We start from the raw sequence: 19380 nt of genomic DNA, 5'->3' as shown, positions 1-19380 counted from the left end.
GGGCTAGTGTTTGCAATCAACGATAACATCTATTTGCACACATTTAACCCCTCATTGAGGATAAAAAAAAACATCCGGCAACTATGCCGAGAATGGGCTGGAAGAAAACCTCTGTGCACGTCTCTGCCAAATCTCAACCAGTCCCCATTATAGTGAATGAGGCCGGATGGAGCAGTACAAACCTCTGGCATTGATTTTCATGCGTGAACAGATTTGTTCAGTTTTTCAAGCTGGACACAAAAATGTTGTTTGCAGCAGTTTTGGGTTCGGCCCCAAAACGCAACTGAACTGATTCATCCGGATCATTTTTGTCCCCATTGATAATGAATGGAGACGAAACTGGTCAGTTTTAATTCAGGTTTTGAGATCCTCTGCTAGATCTCAAAATCTGAAATACGGTAGGCTACTTTAACACTAGCGCTTTTATTGGATCCGGCAGGGTCCAGCAAAAACGCCTACGTTACTGATAATACAATCGTCTGCATCCATTATGAAGGGATTTGGTTGTATTATCTTTAATATATCTTTAACATGGCCAAGATGGATCCGGCATTACCCCCATTGAAAGTCAATGGGGGACAGATCAGTTTTCTATTGTGGCATATTGTTGCAGAGAAAACGGATCCGTCCCCAATGACTTGCATTTGGGGTCATGCCAGATCCGTCTTGCTCCGCATCCCATGACGGAAAGCAAACTACAACATGTTGCGGTTTGCTCTCCGGTCTGGGAACACAACTAAATGGAACGGAATGCATTTTGGAGCCTTCCGTTCTGTTCAGTTCCGTTTTGTCCCCATTGACAATGAACTGAAGCGTTTTTTTCACATCTGCATTTTTAATTCAGGAAAAAACGTATCTGGCGCCAATTGACTTACAATGATCTTCATGCCTAATCAGGTTTGTTTAGTTTTTATTTAATACAGCTGGATCCAGCCACAACTGAGCCTTTAGGATGTATTAGGGTACTTTCACACTAGCGTTTAAGTTTTCCGATATTGAGTTCTGTGATATTTAATAAAAACTTTAGAGGAAAATAGAATCAAAACATCTGGTAGAATATCTGTAAGAACATGGCATGTTAAGAATAGAAGAGGGGGTGGAGCTAGCCGCGCTCTGTGATGGCTGCTGCCTATTCTAGAATAACGAGCTCATACTTTATAAAACATGGTGAAAACTGCTCGGGAACGGTCAGAGAACAGACATGGTACACCGAGAGCCGGAAAGAATCAGTCAGAGATGGAACAAATTCCTTAAGAAGCGAGGAACATCTCCGGTGTGTAGAAACAAGATGGCGCCGGGAAGCGCCAGAAATGCCACCGCAAAGGAGGAATTCGATGGAGAAAGCTCATGCGCTATGTCAGAGAGCGTGGGGGATGCCGAAGACTTGCCCCACTCCAGATCCTTTTTTAAAAAAGTCCTGTACAAGGCCCCATCTCCACTGCAAAGAGATATAGCGGACATTAAAACTGATATCAAGCAAAGTGGCAACAGAGTGGTCGCGCTGGAGGAAGCACAGTCCACCGTCATACAACACAGTGAGTCCGTACAATCTTTATTACACTCCTATCATTCACATCTTAAAGGGGTTGTCCGGGTTCAGAGCTGAACCCGGACATCCCTCCATTTTCACCCAGCCAGCCCCCTGACAGGAGCATTGGAGCATGAACTGCTCCGATGCTCTCCTTTGCACTGCGCTAAATCGGGCAGGGCAAAGGCATTTTTTGGAGATCCGGTGACGTACCGGGGCTCTTCATTGGGCTGCCAGGAACCCCGGTGAAGTCACTGGCACTGATGGGTGGGATTTAGCGCTGCCCTAGCCAGAAAAGCGGCTAGGGCAGCGCTAAAGCCCGCTTATCTGAGCCGGTGACGTCACCTAACCTACTGCCGGGCGGAAGTTTCCACCCAGCAGTGTGTTATTGAAAACAAAAGAGCCCGTGCCCTGCGCGATTTAGCGCAGGGTAAGTGAGCGCATCAGAGCATGAGATGCTCTGATGCTACCCTCAGGGGGGCTGCCTAGGTGAAAATAAGGGTATGTCCGGGTTCACCTCTGAACCCGGACAACCCCTTTAATGCAGCTACCTTGCAAGTTGAAGATCATGAGAATAGAAGCAGGAAGAAAAATATTGGCATAAGGGGTATATTGGAGGAACTCTCGGCTGAAGGGCTGCCGCAAGTGGTATCCTCCATCTTTTCATTTTTAGTAGGTGCAGAGAAAGCCTCCTCAATAGTATTGGAGAGGGCCCATAGAGCCCTGAGGTCCGTCCCCCCTCCGGGGGTCCACCAAGAGATGCCATCTGGGGTCTGTTAAACTATCTAGATACAGCGAGCGGTCTTGTACAAGCAGCCATGGACATGAGAGACATAGCATATAATGGAGCTACAATCCAGATATTTCAGGACTCCAAGTACCTTGACGGCATGCCCTTAAACCGCTCGGACACCCTCAGGGCACACAAGCTTGCAGTGAGATGGCCGTTTCCCTTTGGATTAGCTGCAGCCAAGGATGGCCAACAAATCATCATCAGAAAACTGCATGATCTGACAGGCTTGGGAAAAGCTAGGCATTAACCCATAATTACCCTCATGACTACCAGACCTTCCTAAAGCACCATCTTAGCAAGTGGTCCAAAAAATCAAGTCACCCAAGATCAAAAAGATACAGCATGATGGGACCGTCACCTTACTCTCCTGATTCCACAGAGGAAAATGGATGGTCTTGCTGCATGGGACATAGGAAAACCTGAGTAACCTGGTCCATATATCCTTTGGGATGCTAAGGGCAGCTGGCAGAAGACTATAGTTTTGTTATAGTTTATTTACTTTTGAGTTTATGTACTTAATATGGCCACCTCCTTGTGTGTTAGCCGGCATCAGGAGATCACCATACTCTCCTCTCAATGCAAAAAATGTACTGACTTAGGCCGAATGCACACGGCCGTGGAACACGGACGTGAGCGGTCCGTGGTATCCCTGCCTGGCATCCTGCTGACTGCAGGAGCGCACGGCATCATTGGTTGCTATGACGCCTCTGCACTACAGTAATACTCGTATAGATCATACGAGTGTATTACTGTATTGCAGCGGCTGCATGAAGCGCACGGCATCATAGCAACCAATGACGCCGTACGCTCCTGCTGTCAGCAGGATGCCAGGCCCGGATACCACGGAGCGCTCATGTCCGTGTTCCACGGCCGTGTGCATTCGGCCTTTACAGCTCGAGTCCACTTCTTTCTATTACCACTGTTTTAGATTGATTAGTTCTCTTTATAGCCTGTTTTCCGTTATACATTTAATACCTTAGTTCACACATGGCCGCAAGAGGCACGTGTGACATATTTTTGAATAGGCAGCTTGCTCTCATGCTGATAATGGTTTGTCTCCCCTCCTTCCCCACCAGGTGAGGTCTGTCTCCTCGGGTCAGTGCTTCACGGGCACATCCCAGCTTGTGATTGCTGGGGTCCTTGCCCTGGGAGACGGACGCACCATTTGTGTTTCTCACACATCTAGCAATACAATGCAGAATATTTGATCAATTGTTTGTATATTTGGATACGTTGGGATGGCTCACCCTCCAAATTGCAAGGAATGGGTGCTCCCCCTAAAAAGGTAACCCTAAACCTTTGAAGAAATAGAAATATAAGAAAGGATAAGGGGGGGCACACCTACATCTGGGTTCACACAGGACACTAGCCAATAAATTAAAATAATTTATTTAATATGTAATATATAACAGTTCAGGTACCTAGTTACTCACACTAAAATGACATAATTGATCACACTAAACTGACATAAATTGCATAGGTTAAAATATAATCTCACTAAGGGTTAATGTATAATTTAGTCGCGGACCTCAGTCTTAAATTCAATGCCTATTTCAAAGTTTCTGAGTCTCGGCCAATAGATTAGTGATTACAGTCTCTATAATAGTCTGCGGTATATCTGCGGTTTATTCAATGTAGAAAGTTTCACTATGATTAGTGATTACTGCATGGATATAATGTCCTTTTGGTTTGCTCTATATGGTTTTCCACAGCTTTAACTTTGTTTCATAGCTGTAACTTTATTGTTGTACTGTGATTAATTGTAACAGGTTACTCACTTTTGGAAGCGATGGAGTGTTCGTCTTTCTGTGCTTAGCGTGGCGTCCCACGTGTTTTCAGCACATGTGATCTTACCTCCAGTCGGCTTTAGAGTGAGTAGAAATAGCTTTCAAGCAGGGAAACCACTGAGGAAGGAGTCCTGCTAACTCCGAAACGCGTCTGGTGTACACAAGTCTCTAAACTAAGAAGAAAACCGCAGCATACCATCTGCGCATCGCTTTGGAATCTGCAATAATATCTGAACATTTTCTGCAAAGAAACGAAAGTCCTGTCCTGTCTTGTATTAAAGACACAAAGCTACGCCAGATTTCAAAGTGGGTCCAACTATTCATCGACCCCGGCGTCAAAACGGACTGTTTCCCTGCTTGAAAGCTATTTCTACTCACTCTAAAGCCGACTGGAGGTAAGATCACATGTGCTGAAAACACATGGGACGCCACGCCACTTTTGGTCTGTACTGTGTATCATACCACCGCGTAGATTATTTATTTCTGTCGGAGCCTCACATGCAGTCAGTCCGTAAAGTATATATAGGAGCTATAGTCATCTCTGACCATGCTCCAGTTTTGATGTCTCTCTCCCTTAAATGTTTGCCCCCTCAGGGCATGGACGTGGAGACTCAACAACGCCCTATTGGAATCTCCAATTCATATACAGGACCTGGGCACAAAACTAGACAAATATTTTCGTTTCAATACTAGCTCGGAATTGTCAATGCCTATGGTCTGGGTGGCACATAAGGCGTACATCAGGAGAGAACTCATAGCACTGGGCACCCATATTAAAAAGCAATGCACAAAAGAACTCAACTCCCTTATGGCCCAGATCCAGACACTGGAAAGGCTTCACAAGACCTAATAATCTGAAAGACACTTAACAGCATTAACCTCCCTCAGACAAAAAGTCAAAGATCTGCTTAACATCAAAGCTGCAAAATCTTTGCAGCTTTTAAAATATGAATTCTATGCCCATGGTGATAAAGGGAATAGAATAATGTCCCATCTTAAAAAAAAGAGAAGGTAAAGACCTTTGTATCTGCAATTAAACCACATGGGTCTCACAGGATCACTACAACTCCATCTATAGCAAAGGCATTTCAGACCTATTACCCCAAACTATATAATCTCTCAGCGCAAGCGACTGATGATCATAAACCCAATGACCCATCAACATCAATAATATTGATATTCCTTCATTCCATTAAATCTCCCAGCCTATCCACAGCGGAACAAGAATCGCTATTAACACCTTTCACACTTACAGAACTGGAAAAAGTGCTTAAATCTGTCCCCTCAAGGAAAAGCCCATGCGCAGACGGGTTGCTAAATATATATTATAAAAAGCTCTAGAAGCATTTGATGCCACATTTCTGAGAATTATGCAATTCCCTCCTTGGTGGTGCACCTCTGCCACCACAGGCCCTGAGAGCACATATCACAATCCTCCACAAGGAGGGCAAAGATCCTGAGGATTGTGGGAGCTCTAGACCAGTGGTGGGCAAACTTTTTTGTCAACTGAGCCAAATATTGCCAAAACCACGATTGAAATTTCTTTCGAGAGCCACATTTTTAAAACCTAAAATATTGCGTCAACAGTACCTCATGCACACGACCGTGTGCCCGCCTTTGCCATATTGCAGGCCGCATACGGCGGGTCCGCAATACACGGGCACTGGCCGTGTGCAGCCCGCATCATGGACCCATTCACTTCAATGGGTCCAGGATCCGGGATATGAGTGCTACAGTGTGCTTCCGTATTGCTTCTGGCTGTGCCTCCGCACCGCAAAAAGGTAGCGCATGCACTACTTTTTTGCGGTGCGGAGGCACAGCCAGAAGCACCACGGGAGCACACTGTAGCACTCCGGTTCCTGGACCCATTGAAGTGAATGGGTCAATGATGCGGGCTGCACACGGCCGTGTGCAGTCCGCATCATGGACCCATTCACTTCAGCATGCGCTACTTTTTTGCGGTGCGGGCAGTCGGATGCGGATCGCGAACCCCATTCAAGTGAATGGGTCCGCGATCCTCATGCAGCTGCCCCATGGTTTGTGTCTGTGCATTGCGGACCGCTATTTGCTGTCCGCAGCACAGGAACGGCGCCCTTACATTCGTGGGCATGAGCTCAGAGTGTGTGTTTGAATACTTTTATAAGTACTTTCTTTTATTTGGATCTTGATTTATTATTTCATTTTATCTTTATCATTTTTTACTTTTATTAAACTTGTCTGCAGATGTGGATGTAATGTGGATGACGCACTTATGGGGGATATCTGTGGATGACGCACTTATGGGGGATATCTGTGGATGACGCACTTATGGGGGATATCTGTGGATGACGCACTTATGGGGGATATCTGTGGATGACGCACTTATGGGGGATATCTGTGGATGACGCACTTATGGGGGATATCTGTGGATGACGCACTTATGGGGGATATCTGTGGATGACGCACTTATGGGGGATATCTGTGGATGACGCACTTATGGGGGATATCTGTGGATGACGCACTTATGGGGGATATCTGTGGATGACGCACTTATGGGGGATATCTGTGGATGACGCACTTATGGGGGATATCTGTGGATGACGCACTTATGGGGGATATCTGTGGATGACGCACTTATGGGGGATATCTGTGGATGACGCACTTATGGGGGATATCTGTGGATGACGCACTTATGGGGGATATCTGTGGATGACGCACTTATGGGGGATATCTGTGGATGACGCACTTATGGGGGATATCTGTGGATGACGCACTTATGGGGGATATCTGTGGATGACGCACTTATAGAATAAGATGCTATATATGTGCCCTCCACAGATATCCCCCATAAGTGCCCTCCACTAAGTAAAGTAATGTATTAGTGGGGGGAAGGGAGGAGGCAGGGACACTTGCGGCGGGGCCGGTGCAGTGCCCGGCGCTGTGCACACACCGGGGGTAGCTCCTACCTTTCTGCTGCAGGACATTTCGCTCCTCCTGAGCGGCGGCCTCTTCACCACTCCTCACATGGCCGGTGTTCTGCCGAAAGTCCGCCGCTGCCCGCCCTTCTGCTGCTGTGCGCAGCGTGACATCTCACCCTCCGTCATGCGCCTCCTGCCCCGCCTGCCTGCTTCATTCATAAAGTGGAAGGAGCAGACAGACGGGGCAAGAGGCGCATGACGGACATTTTGCAAGCAGCTTGAGCGGCGCGATATGGCTGCGCAGCCGCCCACCTGCCAGCCCGAACCAAAGAGCCGCATTCAAGGATCAAAAGAGCCGCTTGTGGCTCGCGAGCCGCACTTTGCCGACCACTGCTCTAGATTAATATCACTACTCGATTGCGTGGTCAAAGTTTCTTGCTCACAGAATAGCTCCTCCTTTTGCATAAAGTTATAGACCCGAAACAAGTGGGGTTTGTGCCTGGAAGAGAGGGAAAACATAATGTATGGAGGGTAGTTCACATAAATCATGCCACGAAGCAGAGGAAATTACCCCTTTTGTTCTCGGTACTGATGCCGAGAAGGCTTTTGATAGATTTAATTGGGGATTCATGAATGAAACTTTGAGGAAATGTAATTTTCTCCAACAATTTATAACCGCTGTATTCTCTTTATATTCTCAACCCACAGCACAAGTCATGGTTAATGGCTCTCTTTCAGATGAGTTCCCTATTAGAAGCGGGACTCTACAGGGGTGTTCTTTTTCCCCTTCTTTATTCATATTATGTATAGAGATGCTTTTGCTAATACTGAGACAGACGGATAAGATCCAGGGCTTTTCTATTGATCAATGCACACATAAAACAGCTGCTTTTGCAGATGATCGTTTGCTATTAATTTTAAATCCTGTAGAGGCCTTTCCGGTGATCATGAAGATTCTGGAGAAAAATGGGAGCGCGTCCAATTTCAAAATTAACGTCCCTAAGTCTGAAGCACTGAACGTATCTTTAGCCCCACACCTCCTAACCAACCTTAAGGCCCCTTTCACACGGGCGAGTATAATGCGTGAGTTGAACGCATTGCACCCGCACTGAATCCTGACCCATTCATTTCTATGGGGCTGTACACACGAGTGGTGATTTTCGCGCATCACTTGTGCGTTGCGTGAAAATCGCAGCATTCTCCTCTTTGTGTGTTTTTCACGTAACGCAGGCCCTATAGAAATGAATGGGGTTGCGTGAAAATCGCAAGCATCCGCAAGCCAGTTGCTGATGCGGTGCGATTTTCACACATGGTTGCCAGGTGACAATCAGGATGGGGACCTGATCATTATTATTTCCCCTTATATTATGGTTATAAGGGAAAATAATAGCATTCTGAATGCATAGTAAAATAGGGCTGGAGGGGTTAAAAATAATAATAATAATAATAATTAATTTAACTCCCCTTAATCCACTTGTTCGCGCAGCCGGCATCTCTTCTGTCTTCATCTGTGAGCAATAGGACCTTTGATGACGTCACTACGCTCATCACATGATCCATCACCATGGTGATGGACCATGTGATGAACGCAGTGACGTCATCAAAGGTCCTATTGCTCACAGATGAAGACAGAAGAGAAGCCGGGCTGCACGAACAAGTGGATTAAGGTGAGTTAATTATTTTTATTTTTTTACCCCTCCAGCCCTATTCTGTATTCAGAATGCTATTATTTTCCCTTATAACCATGTTATAAGGGGAAAGAATACAATCTACACTACAACTAGCCTGAACTTCTGTGAAGAAGTTCGGGTCTGGGTACCACAGTCGGTTTTTTATCACGTGAGTGCAAAACACATTGCACCCGCGCGATAAAAACTGAACATCGGAACGCAATCGCAGTCAAAACTGACTGCAATTGCGTACCTACTCGCGCGGGTTTGCCGCAATGCATCCGGACCTAATCCGGACACGCTCGTCTGCAAGGGGCCTAAGTCTTCCTCACCCTTCAAATGGCCATCCACAGCCATCAAATATTTAGGCCTACAAATACCTGCAGACCCATCCCGCCTCTTTAGCTTAAATTATACTCCACTCATCTCGAAAATTAAGTCCTACTTGAATAACATCAATGTCCCTTTCATGTCATTGTTTGGTAGGAAAAATCTTGTATGTAATGCAATCATTACCGATTACTGTCCCTTCCACTTATTTATCTTAATTTAGAAGCCTTTTCATCTCATTTCTTTGGAGAGGAAGAACACCTAGGTTAGCATACTAATTGTTTACCCAGATAAAAAGAAATGGAGGAATTTCGCTACCTCACCTGGCTCTTTATTATAAATCGATTCATTTGGCTAGATGGTCGTGATTAAGAACCTTAGGGTTCGAAACCTGTTAACCGGAGGTGGCGGGACATGTCCACTGTATGTACCATGCATTGTGAATATGAGAAATAAAGAAGTGGCAACGAAGAATTTATCCAGTGTCTGATTGTTTTCCTTTGGTACCCAGTACCCAACTCAGAGATCATACTGACTGACATAACCAGTGGAATGATTAAAGTATGCCTTCAAACTACTATTTTGCCACAATCCGATGGTAAAATTTCCAAGTTAGCCCCTATGAATAGCATACCGAATTTTCTGGCATAAGTTAGGCAATATGAAAAAAGCCGAAGGATTTAAATCTGAATATTATCTGTATCCGAAGTATTCACAAAACTGAATCTAAGGTGTCCTTCCCCCATTAATTGCTTAGACTATACACAGACTTGTGATAAATTTCGTAAACTGATATCTATGCCCCTCCCAGACCCGGCCCGACAACATCTATGATTTATACTAATCTGTTACGTTATCGGGCAATTACCAAACCCTACTATCTACCGAGAGAAACTTAACAGAGGCTGATTCACAGTACATAATATCTAAGGCATGCGGATTCTCTAGATGCATCCGCTTTCAGGAAAATTCATACAAAACCATTACTAGATGGTATAAAACGCCAGTTTTTTTTATCTCCTGACACCCAGTTACAAATGTTGGAGATGTAATGGAGAAAGAGGTACTATGCTATATATATGGTGGACATGCCCACGAATCGCCAAATATTAGAAGGATATAGAAAGTTCCATAAATACTATTTGCTCCACCACCATCACATTAACCCCAGAATTAGTCCTGTGGTTGCGTCTCCAAACCTTTAAACCCTCCAAGCATGACCTCCCCACGCAAATGATAGCTGCAGCTAAGCTTCTCATCCCCACTAAGTGGAGGGATACTTTAGCTCCCACTTTAGACATGTGGAAAATGAAAATGCATCAAGTAAATAGAATGGAGGAGCTGGCTGGATGTGAAAATAAAAACAGAAAAGGGTATCTCAAGGTGTGGCAACCCTGGGGGGATTCACAGGGATAGACATAAAGAGAAAGACAGACAGAGATTTGTCTCACCATCGCATTGGGGTTGTTGCGATACCAACATTTTGATTCGATTTCGATACCATAAAAAAGCATTGCGATACTCGATACCACGCGAAAAAAGCCACGTGCATTCCGCATTTTAACCACCTCCCGTCCGCCCATAGACTATAAACGTCCGGGAGGTGGTTCTCTATTTCTGAATGGACGTTCCAGAATGTCCGTTCAGAAACTGCAGCTGCATGCTAATTGTGCAGCTGCTGATCGGGTTGCCAGCTGTCAGTGACAGCAGGGCAACCCAGAGAGAAGGCAGGGACAGTGCCCAGGTGTCCCTGCCTTCTGGATCGCTGCATACACAGCGCTCACCAAGCGCTGTGTATGCAGAGCAGGAAGCGCTATGCGCTTCCTGTTCCGGCCCGACGGTCATGTGATCGCCGGGACCGGAGAGTGCAGGAGCTGTGTGAGGTCTTTCAGAGACCTCGATCAGCCCTGCACTGAGGCTGCTACTATGTCAGCCCCAGTTACAGAAGAAATCAATAGTGAAAAAAAAATGAAAAAGTGAAGTAAATGTCCCCCAGAGGTCTTGTATGACCTTATGGGGGATGAAAAGTGTAAAATAAAAACTAAAAATATAAAGTGTTAAAAAATAAAAATAAAAATTCACATGTAAAAAAAAAAAAGTAAGGAATAAAAAAAAATAATTTAAAAATAGAAAAAAGACATATTTGGTATTGCCACGTCCGTGACGGTCGGCTCTATAAATATCACATACGGTAATCGACGCAGTCCAATAAACACCATAAAAAAATAACTGTCCAAAAAAGCAATTTTTGTCACCTTACATCACAAAAAGTGCAACACCAAGTGATCAAAAAGTCTGTCCCACAAAATGGTACCAATAAAACAGTCACCTCATCCCGCAAAAAATTAGCCCCTACATAAGAAAATCTCTCAAAAAATAAAAAAACTATAGCTCTTAGAACATGGACACATTAAAACATAATTTTTTTGTTTCAAAAATACTATTGTTGTGTAAAACTTGAATAAATAAGAAAAAGTATACATATTAGGTATCGCCACGTCCGTAACAATCTGCTCTATAAAAATGTCACTTGACTGAACCCCTCAGGTGAACGCTGTAAAAATAAATAAATAAACTGTGCTAAAGCAACCAATTTTTTTGGTCACCTTGCCCCATAAAGTGTTATAATGAATGATCAAAAAATCATATGTACCCAAAAATAGTACCAATAAAACTGGCACCTTATCCCCTAGTTTCCAAAATGGGATCACTTCTTGGGAGTTTTTACTCTAGGGTGCATCGGGGGGGGGGGGGGGCTTCAAATGGGACATGGCATTTAAAAACCATGTGGAGTTCCTTTTCTTCTGCGCCCTGCCTTGTGCCCATACAGCAGTTTATGACCACATGTGGGGTGTTTCTGTAAACCGCAGAATCTGGGTAATAAATATTAAGTTTGTTTGGCTGTTAACCATCGATGTGTTAAAGAAAAAATTGGATTAAAATGGAAAATCTGCCAAAAAAGTGAAATTTAAAAATTTGATCTCCATTTTCCTTTAATTCTTGTGGAACGCCTAAAGGGTTAACAAAGTTTGTAAAATCGGTTTTAAGTAACTTGAGGGGTGTAGTTTCTACAATGGGGTCATTTATGGGGGTATCCACTATGTAGGCCCCACAAAGTGACTTCAGACCTGAACTGGTCCTTTAAAAAGTGGGTTTTGGCAATTTTCATAAAAATTGGAAGAATTGCTTCTAAACTTCTAAGCCTTCTAACGTCCTAAAAAAATAAAATGACATTTCCAAAATGATGCCAACATAAAGTAGACATATGGGGAATGTTAAATAATAAATATTTTATGAGGTATCACTTTCTGTTTTAAAAGCAGAGAAATAGAAATTTAGAAAATTGCGAATTTTTCTAAATTTTTGGTAAATTTGGGATTTTTTTCATAACTAAAGGTGAAATATATTGGCTCAAATTTATGATTATCATGAAGTACAATGTGTCACGAGAAAACAATCTCTGAATGACTTGGATAAGTAAAGGCGTTCCAAAGTTATTACCACATAAAGTGAGATGTCAGTTTTGCAAAATTAGGCCTGGTCAGGAAGGGGGCAAGTGGCCCAGATGGGAAGTGGTTAAAAAAATGGTGAATCACGCAGTTTTTATTTATTTTTCGGCGTTCACCGCATAGGAGATTTTTTTTTTATATTTTAATAGTTTGGACTTTTTGGACGTGGCGATTATATTTATTTGTTTATATATTTTATATGTAGAATTGGGAAAGGGGGTGATTTTATACTTAATATTTTGGTGGGTTTTTTTATTACTTTTTTTTTACTTTTTATTTAATAACTATTTCCCCCCTTAGGGGCTTGAAACTGGTATCTTTAAATCCCTTGTCCCATTCACCCTAATAGAGCACCATTAGGGTGAATAGGACTTCACACTCTCTGCTGCCCTGTGCTCTGTGCACACAGCAGCAGGGATGTTACCATGGCAGCCAGGGCTTCAGTACCGTCCTGGCTGTCATGGTAACCGATCAGAGCCCCAGGATTACACTGCTGGGGCTCTGATCACAAGCTGCCACTGCACCACCAATGAGGAGGGGAGGGGATCCTGTGGCGACTGCCACGAATAATTTTAATACTGGGGCGGTTGAGGGGGGGCACACTGCGCCACCAATGATAATTAACCTTTAATACAGGAGGCGGGTGCAGGCAGCAGATCAGTGGCAGTTAACCGCTCAGGTGCCGCACCTGAGGGGTTGACTGCCGCTGATTGCAGCTCGCTGAGGCAGGGTACCGACTGTAATTCTGCTGCCGGCACCTGCCTCCTGTATTAAAGGTTAAAGAGGACCTTTTATAGGTCCAAACATTGTAAACCAACTATCAGGACATGTAGAGCGGCGCCCATAGATCTCACTGAACTTACTATTATTCCTGGGCGCCACTACGTTCGCCCGCTGTGGCCCCCGGTATATTCTCCAGCTCTGTATGCTAATTGCTAGCATCGGAGCAATGGGGAGGAGACTGCCCTTTTTCTCAATGGGCGATCCTTTTCCCTGGCTGTAGCGCTGTCCAATCAAAGCGCAGAGCGTCACAGCCAGGGAGAAGGGGAGTTTTTTTTCTTCTCCCTGGCTGTGACGCTCTGTGCTTTGATTGGACAGCGCTACAGCCAGGGAAAAGGAACGCCCATTGAGAAAAAGGGCAATCTCCTCTAGGGTTGTTGCGGGTATCGAACTTTCGATACCCAATCGATACTTTTGTCCCGGTATCGATACGATACCGGGATTTCCATTTTTTCGATACTGGGCTGCGCTTCTGCGCAGTCTCGTATCTCTGAACATGAGAGCGCTGTTGTCGGCGCGCTTATGTTCTCTCAGCAGCACGGGGAGAAGGAAGCAGTCTCTCCCTCCCCCTGTGCTGCTGCCGCTGCCACCAATGAGAAGAGAGGGGCGGGCGCACTGCGCCACCAATGATAGTACTTTTCCTACACAGAGCGGCGCCCAGCGATGTCCCAGCACTCACTATTATTCCTGGGCGCTGCTCCGTTCGCCCGCTGTGCCCCATTACTGTCTCCCCTCTTGCTCCACATGCTGATTACTATCGGAGCGATGGGGAGGAGACATCAGCTTCACTAGTGGGCGTTCCTTCTTCGTGCGCTGCGATTGGACAGCGCTACAGCCAGGGAGAAGGAACGCCCACTAGAGAAGCTGAGGTCTCCTCCTCATCGCTCCGATAGTAATCAGCATGTTGAGCAGGAGAGAAGACAGTAATGGCGCACAGCAGGCGAACGGAGCGGTGCCCAGGAATAATGGTGAGTGCTGGGACATCGCTGGGCACCGCTCTGTGTAGCCTAATACTTAGTCTAAACCCAGGAAAAGAACACTTTAACCCATAATACAGGAGGCGGGTGCCGGCAGCAGAATCGCATTGCCGGCACCCTGCCCCTGACAGGAAGCTGCGATCAGCGGCAGTTAACCCCAATAGGTGCGGCACCTGAGGGGTTATCTGCCGCTGCTCTGCCAGTACCCGCCTCCTGTATTAAGGGGTAATTATCATTGGTGGTGCAGTGTGCCCCCCCCCCCCCCCTTCAACCCCCCATCCCATTTAAATCATTGGTGGCACAATGCGCCGTCCCCTCTCAACCCCCCAGTATTAAAATCATTGGTGGCAGTGGCCACAGGGTCCTCTCCCCTCCCCCTCATTGGTAGTACAGTGGCAGCTTCTGATCGGAGCCCCTGCTGTGTAAGCCTGGGGCTCCGATCGGTTACCATGGCAGCCAGGACGCTACTGAAGCCCTGGCTGCCATGGTAACATCCCTGATGCTGTGTGCACAAAGCCCAGAGCAGCAGGGAGAGTGTGAAGTCCTATTCACCCTGATAGAGCTCTATCAGGGTGAATAGGACAAGTGAAGAAAGATCCCAGGTTCTGGCCCCTAAGGGGGTAAATAGTTGTTAAATAAAAAGTGTAAAAAGGAAGAAAAAAAAACACCAAAATATTAAGTATGAATCACCCCCTTTTCCCATTTTCACATATAAAATGTATAAATAATAAACATATTATATATCGCCACCTCAGAAAAGTCCAAACTATTAAAATATGAAAAAAAAAACTATGCGGCGAACGCCGGAACAGAAAAAATAAATAAACTGCGCGATTCGCCATTTTTTTAAATGCGGAATGCACGTGGCTTTTTTGGTTTATTTTTTTCGCGTGGTATCGAATGGTATCGAGTATCGCAATACTTTTTCATTGTATTGAAACCGAATCAAAAAATTGGCATACAGAGCTGGAGAATATACCGGGGGCCAAAGCGGGCGAACGGAGCGGCGCCCAGGAATAATAGTAAGTTCAGTGAGATCCCTGGGCGCCGCGCTACATGTCCTGATAGTATACAATGTTTTGACCAATGAAAGGTCCTCTACTATCATTGGTGGCACAGTGCGCCCGCCCCTCCCCCCCTCCCTCTCTCTCTTCTTATTGGCAGCACGGCACAGGGGGAGAAAGAGTGACTCCTCCAATGTGCTGCTGAGGGAACATGAGCGCGCTGGGAGCAGTAGTACTAGTACACTAGTATAGATAAATGTCAAATTGCGGTATCGTATCGATACCGGGACAAAAGTATCTATTGGGTATCGATATTTAGATACCCGCAACAACCCTTCATCGCATACACTGAGCAACAGTTAGGTGACTAGTTATGTACTATAGCAGAACTTTTCAGAATATACGTCATTTCCATTTCAACAAATCACTACACTTGCCAATTCACCATGGGCTCTTGGTTTGTATTAGTTTTATATGTTTTATTTATTTCATGTATTTTGGACAATACCTAAATCGAAAGTGCTCATGCGAGATCACAAGAACGATCACAGTAAAGATATGTTATCCCCTAACAGGAAACAAGAAACATAGTTACCAACAGGAGATACCTGGGATTTTACTTCTACTAATGTGTTCTCCATAGCTATGATGTAGAGGTCGTTTTGCCTTTAATAATCACTTTCAGAAATTTGTATGAGTACTGTACATTGCACTTGATGTAAAAGTCCTTGTTACCGTATATTTCTTACAATAAAGAGATTATACAAAAAAAACAGAAGAGGACACGTCTGTCTCCTTGAATATAACACTTTGAAATTGCATTTGATGGAAGAGATTTTGGTTAATGCTAATTATTTCTTTAAAAAATTGTGAAGTGTTGCATATTTTATAAAATAAAATTACCAATTTTGATTGTTTTTAAGAGGATTTTTCAGCGATGCCTGATTAAGGCCTCTTGCACACGAACGTTGTGCATCCATGGGCGGTCCCCAATGCATGGGCAACGTCCGTGTGGCAGCCGGGACGGATTGAGACCCATTCAACTTGAATGGGTCCGTGATCCGTCTGCAGCGGTAAAAAAAAAGAACAAGTTGTATTTTTTTTGTGGTGCAGAGGCACGGACAGAAACACCACGGAAGCACTCCGTAGTACTTCCGTTCCGCATTTCCGTGATTGCTTGAATGGGTCCGCGTCCGTGATGCGGAGTGCACATGGGCCGGTGCCTGTGTATTGCGGACCCACCGTATGCGGGGAACAATATGGCCACGGGCACACAACGTTCGTGTGCAAGAGGCCTAATACAGAGGTACGCATAGCTGTTTCCATTTTGTGGGTAACATACAATCTCAGAAGAAAGACCTTTCTATTTCAGTTCTGTTCCTCTAATATTACAGATTAAAATCATAAAAGGAAGGCCAAACAACCCCTTTAAAGGAGCTCTCCACTTTAGATAGGGTCCCAGATGTCTGCTACCAGTTGCTGCATACAGGAAAAGATTATTTGGAGATGTGACTCGCCATTATTATAAAATAAAAATATTACACTCTTACATTACCTGAAAGTAGGCACTAGTCATATTGTGAGCCAATCCAGCTTGCAGGCCCTTAGGCCCCTTTCACACGGGCGAGTATTCCGCGCAGATGCAATGCGTTAGGTGAACACATTGCACCCGCACTGAATCCTGACCCATTCATTTCAATGGGGCTGTGTACATGAGCGATGCAACGCAGGCCCCATAGAAATTAATGGGGCTGCGTGAAAATCGCATTGCATCCGCAAGCAAGTGCGAATGCGGTGTGATTTTCACGCATGGTTGCTTAGGAGACGAGTGATGTATGACCTGGGACCCCATTCTACTTTATTTTCCATTATATGGTTATAATGGAAAATAATAACATTCTTTAATACAGAAGTAAAGTTAGCCTTCTCCCTCTCCCTTAGTAATTCTAAGTAAAATGTAAATTGAGGGTTAAAAAATAATAAAAACATAACTCACCTCATCCACTTGATCGCGCAGCCGAGATCGTCTTCTTTCTTCTTCTTGAAGAACCTGCAAAAGGACCTTCGCTGACGTCATCGCGCTCACCACGTGGTCAGTGAAGGTCCTTTTGCAGTTCTCCGTCCAAAAACCGTACAGTGACTGAACTGATGACATCCTGATGCATCCTGAACGGATTTCTCTCCATTCAGAATGCATTAGGATAAAACTGATCAGTTTTCTTTCGGTATTGAGCCCCTAGGACTCAACTCAATACCGGAAAAGTTTAACACAAGTGTAAAAGTACCCTAACTAGATGTAGAATCTCTAGAAATATAGTGTGCCCTCAGACCATATATTGTACATTTGCATCTATGTAGTCTGTCATGCTAAGAAAATCTCCTGTTTTCACAGAGTATCTCAATCATGGAAAGGATCCTGGAGGAAAAATATGGCCGCCCTGTCTCGTAACCCCTGACATTGCTGAATTGCATCATAACACAGAAAGACCCTAGATGCTTTATTGGTGCTGTATTTTTCAAGGTTCAAATTGGGTTTTATTGCAAAAGCACTCAAGGAAAGATTGAAGCAGTCACTTTGTTAAATTGGATCTATCACCTTTAACTCCCGAGCCACTTCTTTGTTGCAGTCTGCAAATAAGGACCCTGGAATGCTGCGAAAATCTAATTATGTTGAAATATATACTCCAATCTCTCCATGTGCAATAAGGGGAAAAAAATATGCATTTATGAACTGGATTGATGTAAGAATGAAAGGCTGGTTTTCCTGCCATTCATCTAGATGTCTACTGCTGATCCTTTTCTCACCGAAGTACATTTTACTGACTTAGCTGGCACCCGGTTTAGACGTTGTGTCTGCCAAGCATGAGCATCATATAGATACATATGTAAGGGTAATGTGCTTCTGATGAAACATATATAGGTTTTTAATTGAAACCAGGCAGGTGCTATTCTTTTCAAACTATGCACCACCACCTGATGATCCAGCAGTATTGTGCTAGTATCGCCATATGTGGATGTGAGGTGACAGATTGCAGTATTAAACATGACTGTATTGAATACCAGTATAGAACAGCTTTTAAAAGCACAGACCACAAACACTCGTATTGGGAACCTCTCAGCAGACCATCTGTATATTGCTCTGCTGAACATTAACTAGTTACAATAACTGCACCCATCAGTATAGCAGACACTAAGGAAGCCAAACCATGAAACAGCAGCCGCATCCATGTCCTCTAAAGAGTTAGTCTCGGCAAACTATTTAAATGCATTTCTTAAAGGGAATCTGTCACCTTGGTTTTGGACTACATGAGTAGTACTGCATATAAGGAGTCCAGATCGCTATTTTTTAAATATTCTTACTACCCCCGTTTCCCCTGCTATCAGCACTCATTTGGCTGCTGTGCTGTTCTAACAGTGGAGAGGACTCATGTGCACATGTACAGTAGTCCTGACAACGCATTTCAGTGCAGCTATGAGCACTGATGGCAGGGGGACAGTAGGAAAAAAAAAAAAAAAAAAGTGTTCTAGACTCCATATCTGCAGTTCTACTCAAGTTTATGGTCCAAAATCAGGGTGACAGATTCCCTTTGACCACCTAACTGTGTTGTCCTGTTCTCAGGTAATTAAGAAAATGAGAATACTTAAATATTGCTTTATTCTAAATATATTCTCAAATACCTTTCATTATTTATAATGGCTCATTTTGTCTGGGGAGCAATCATCAGGGGAAACAAAATGGCCGTTGTCATATTAGTTCATACAAAACCTGGCCTGATTACACATAAGGACAAGTTCCTTTACAACACTGAGGTAAAAAGCTGCCTCATCCTCCTCCTCCTCCTCCTCTTTACTTGTCAGGGATTATGATCCTGAATACAGATGATAAGATCTTTAGCTGAATCGGTGTAGAATTTGGTTCATGAGGAGACATTAAGTACAGTGAGGATGAAAAGGCTGTGATAATGTGTCTCTGTGGTAATGGAGACTATAAACAAGTGCTGCTACTCGATAGCCACACCTCACCCTCCTCTCATGTCTCCTCATCATCTCCATTCCCACAGAGATTCACCTGTATTCAGGATCATGAATCCTGACGAGCAAAGCA

At 44.4% G+C, this 19380-nt stretch overlaps 1 protein-coding gene across 1 annotated transcript in view; it reads left to right on the top strand.

Annotated features, from left to right (window-relative positions):
* The window catches only part of PRELID2 (PRELI domain containing 2), a 131066-nt gene extending 112178 nt beyond the window's left edge, over window positions 1–18888 (top strand). The window contains exon 6 of the mRNA XM_040406115.1: window positions 17668–18888. Within this exon, the coding sequence (XP_040262049.1) occupies window positions 17668–17724 (57 nt within the window). The 3' untranslated portion in view covers window positions 17725–18888. The remainder of the gene's footprint in view (window positions 1–17667) is intronic.
* Window positions 18889–19380: the final 492 nt, after the last annotated feature.

Source organism: Bufo bufo, chromosome 1, assembly GCF_905171765.1.
Source record: "Bufo bufo chromosome 1, aBufBuf1.1, whole genome shotgun sequence".
Taxonomy (NCBI): Eukaryota; Metazoa; Chordata; class Amphibia; order Anura; family Bufonidae; genus Bufo; species Bufo bufo.
This window is presented reverse-complemented; position numbering and strand designations above follow the sequence as displayed.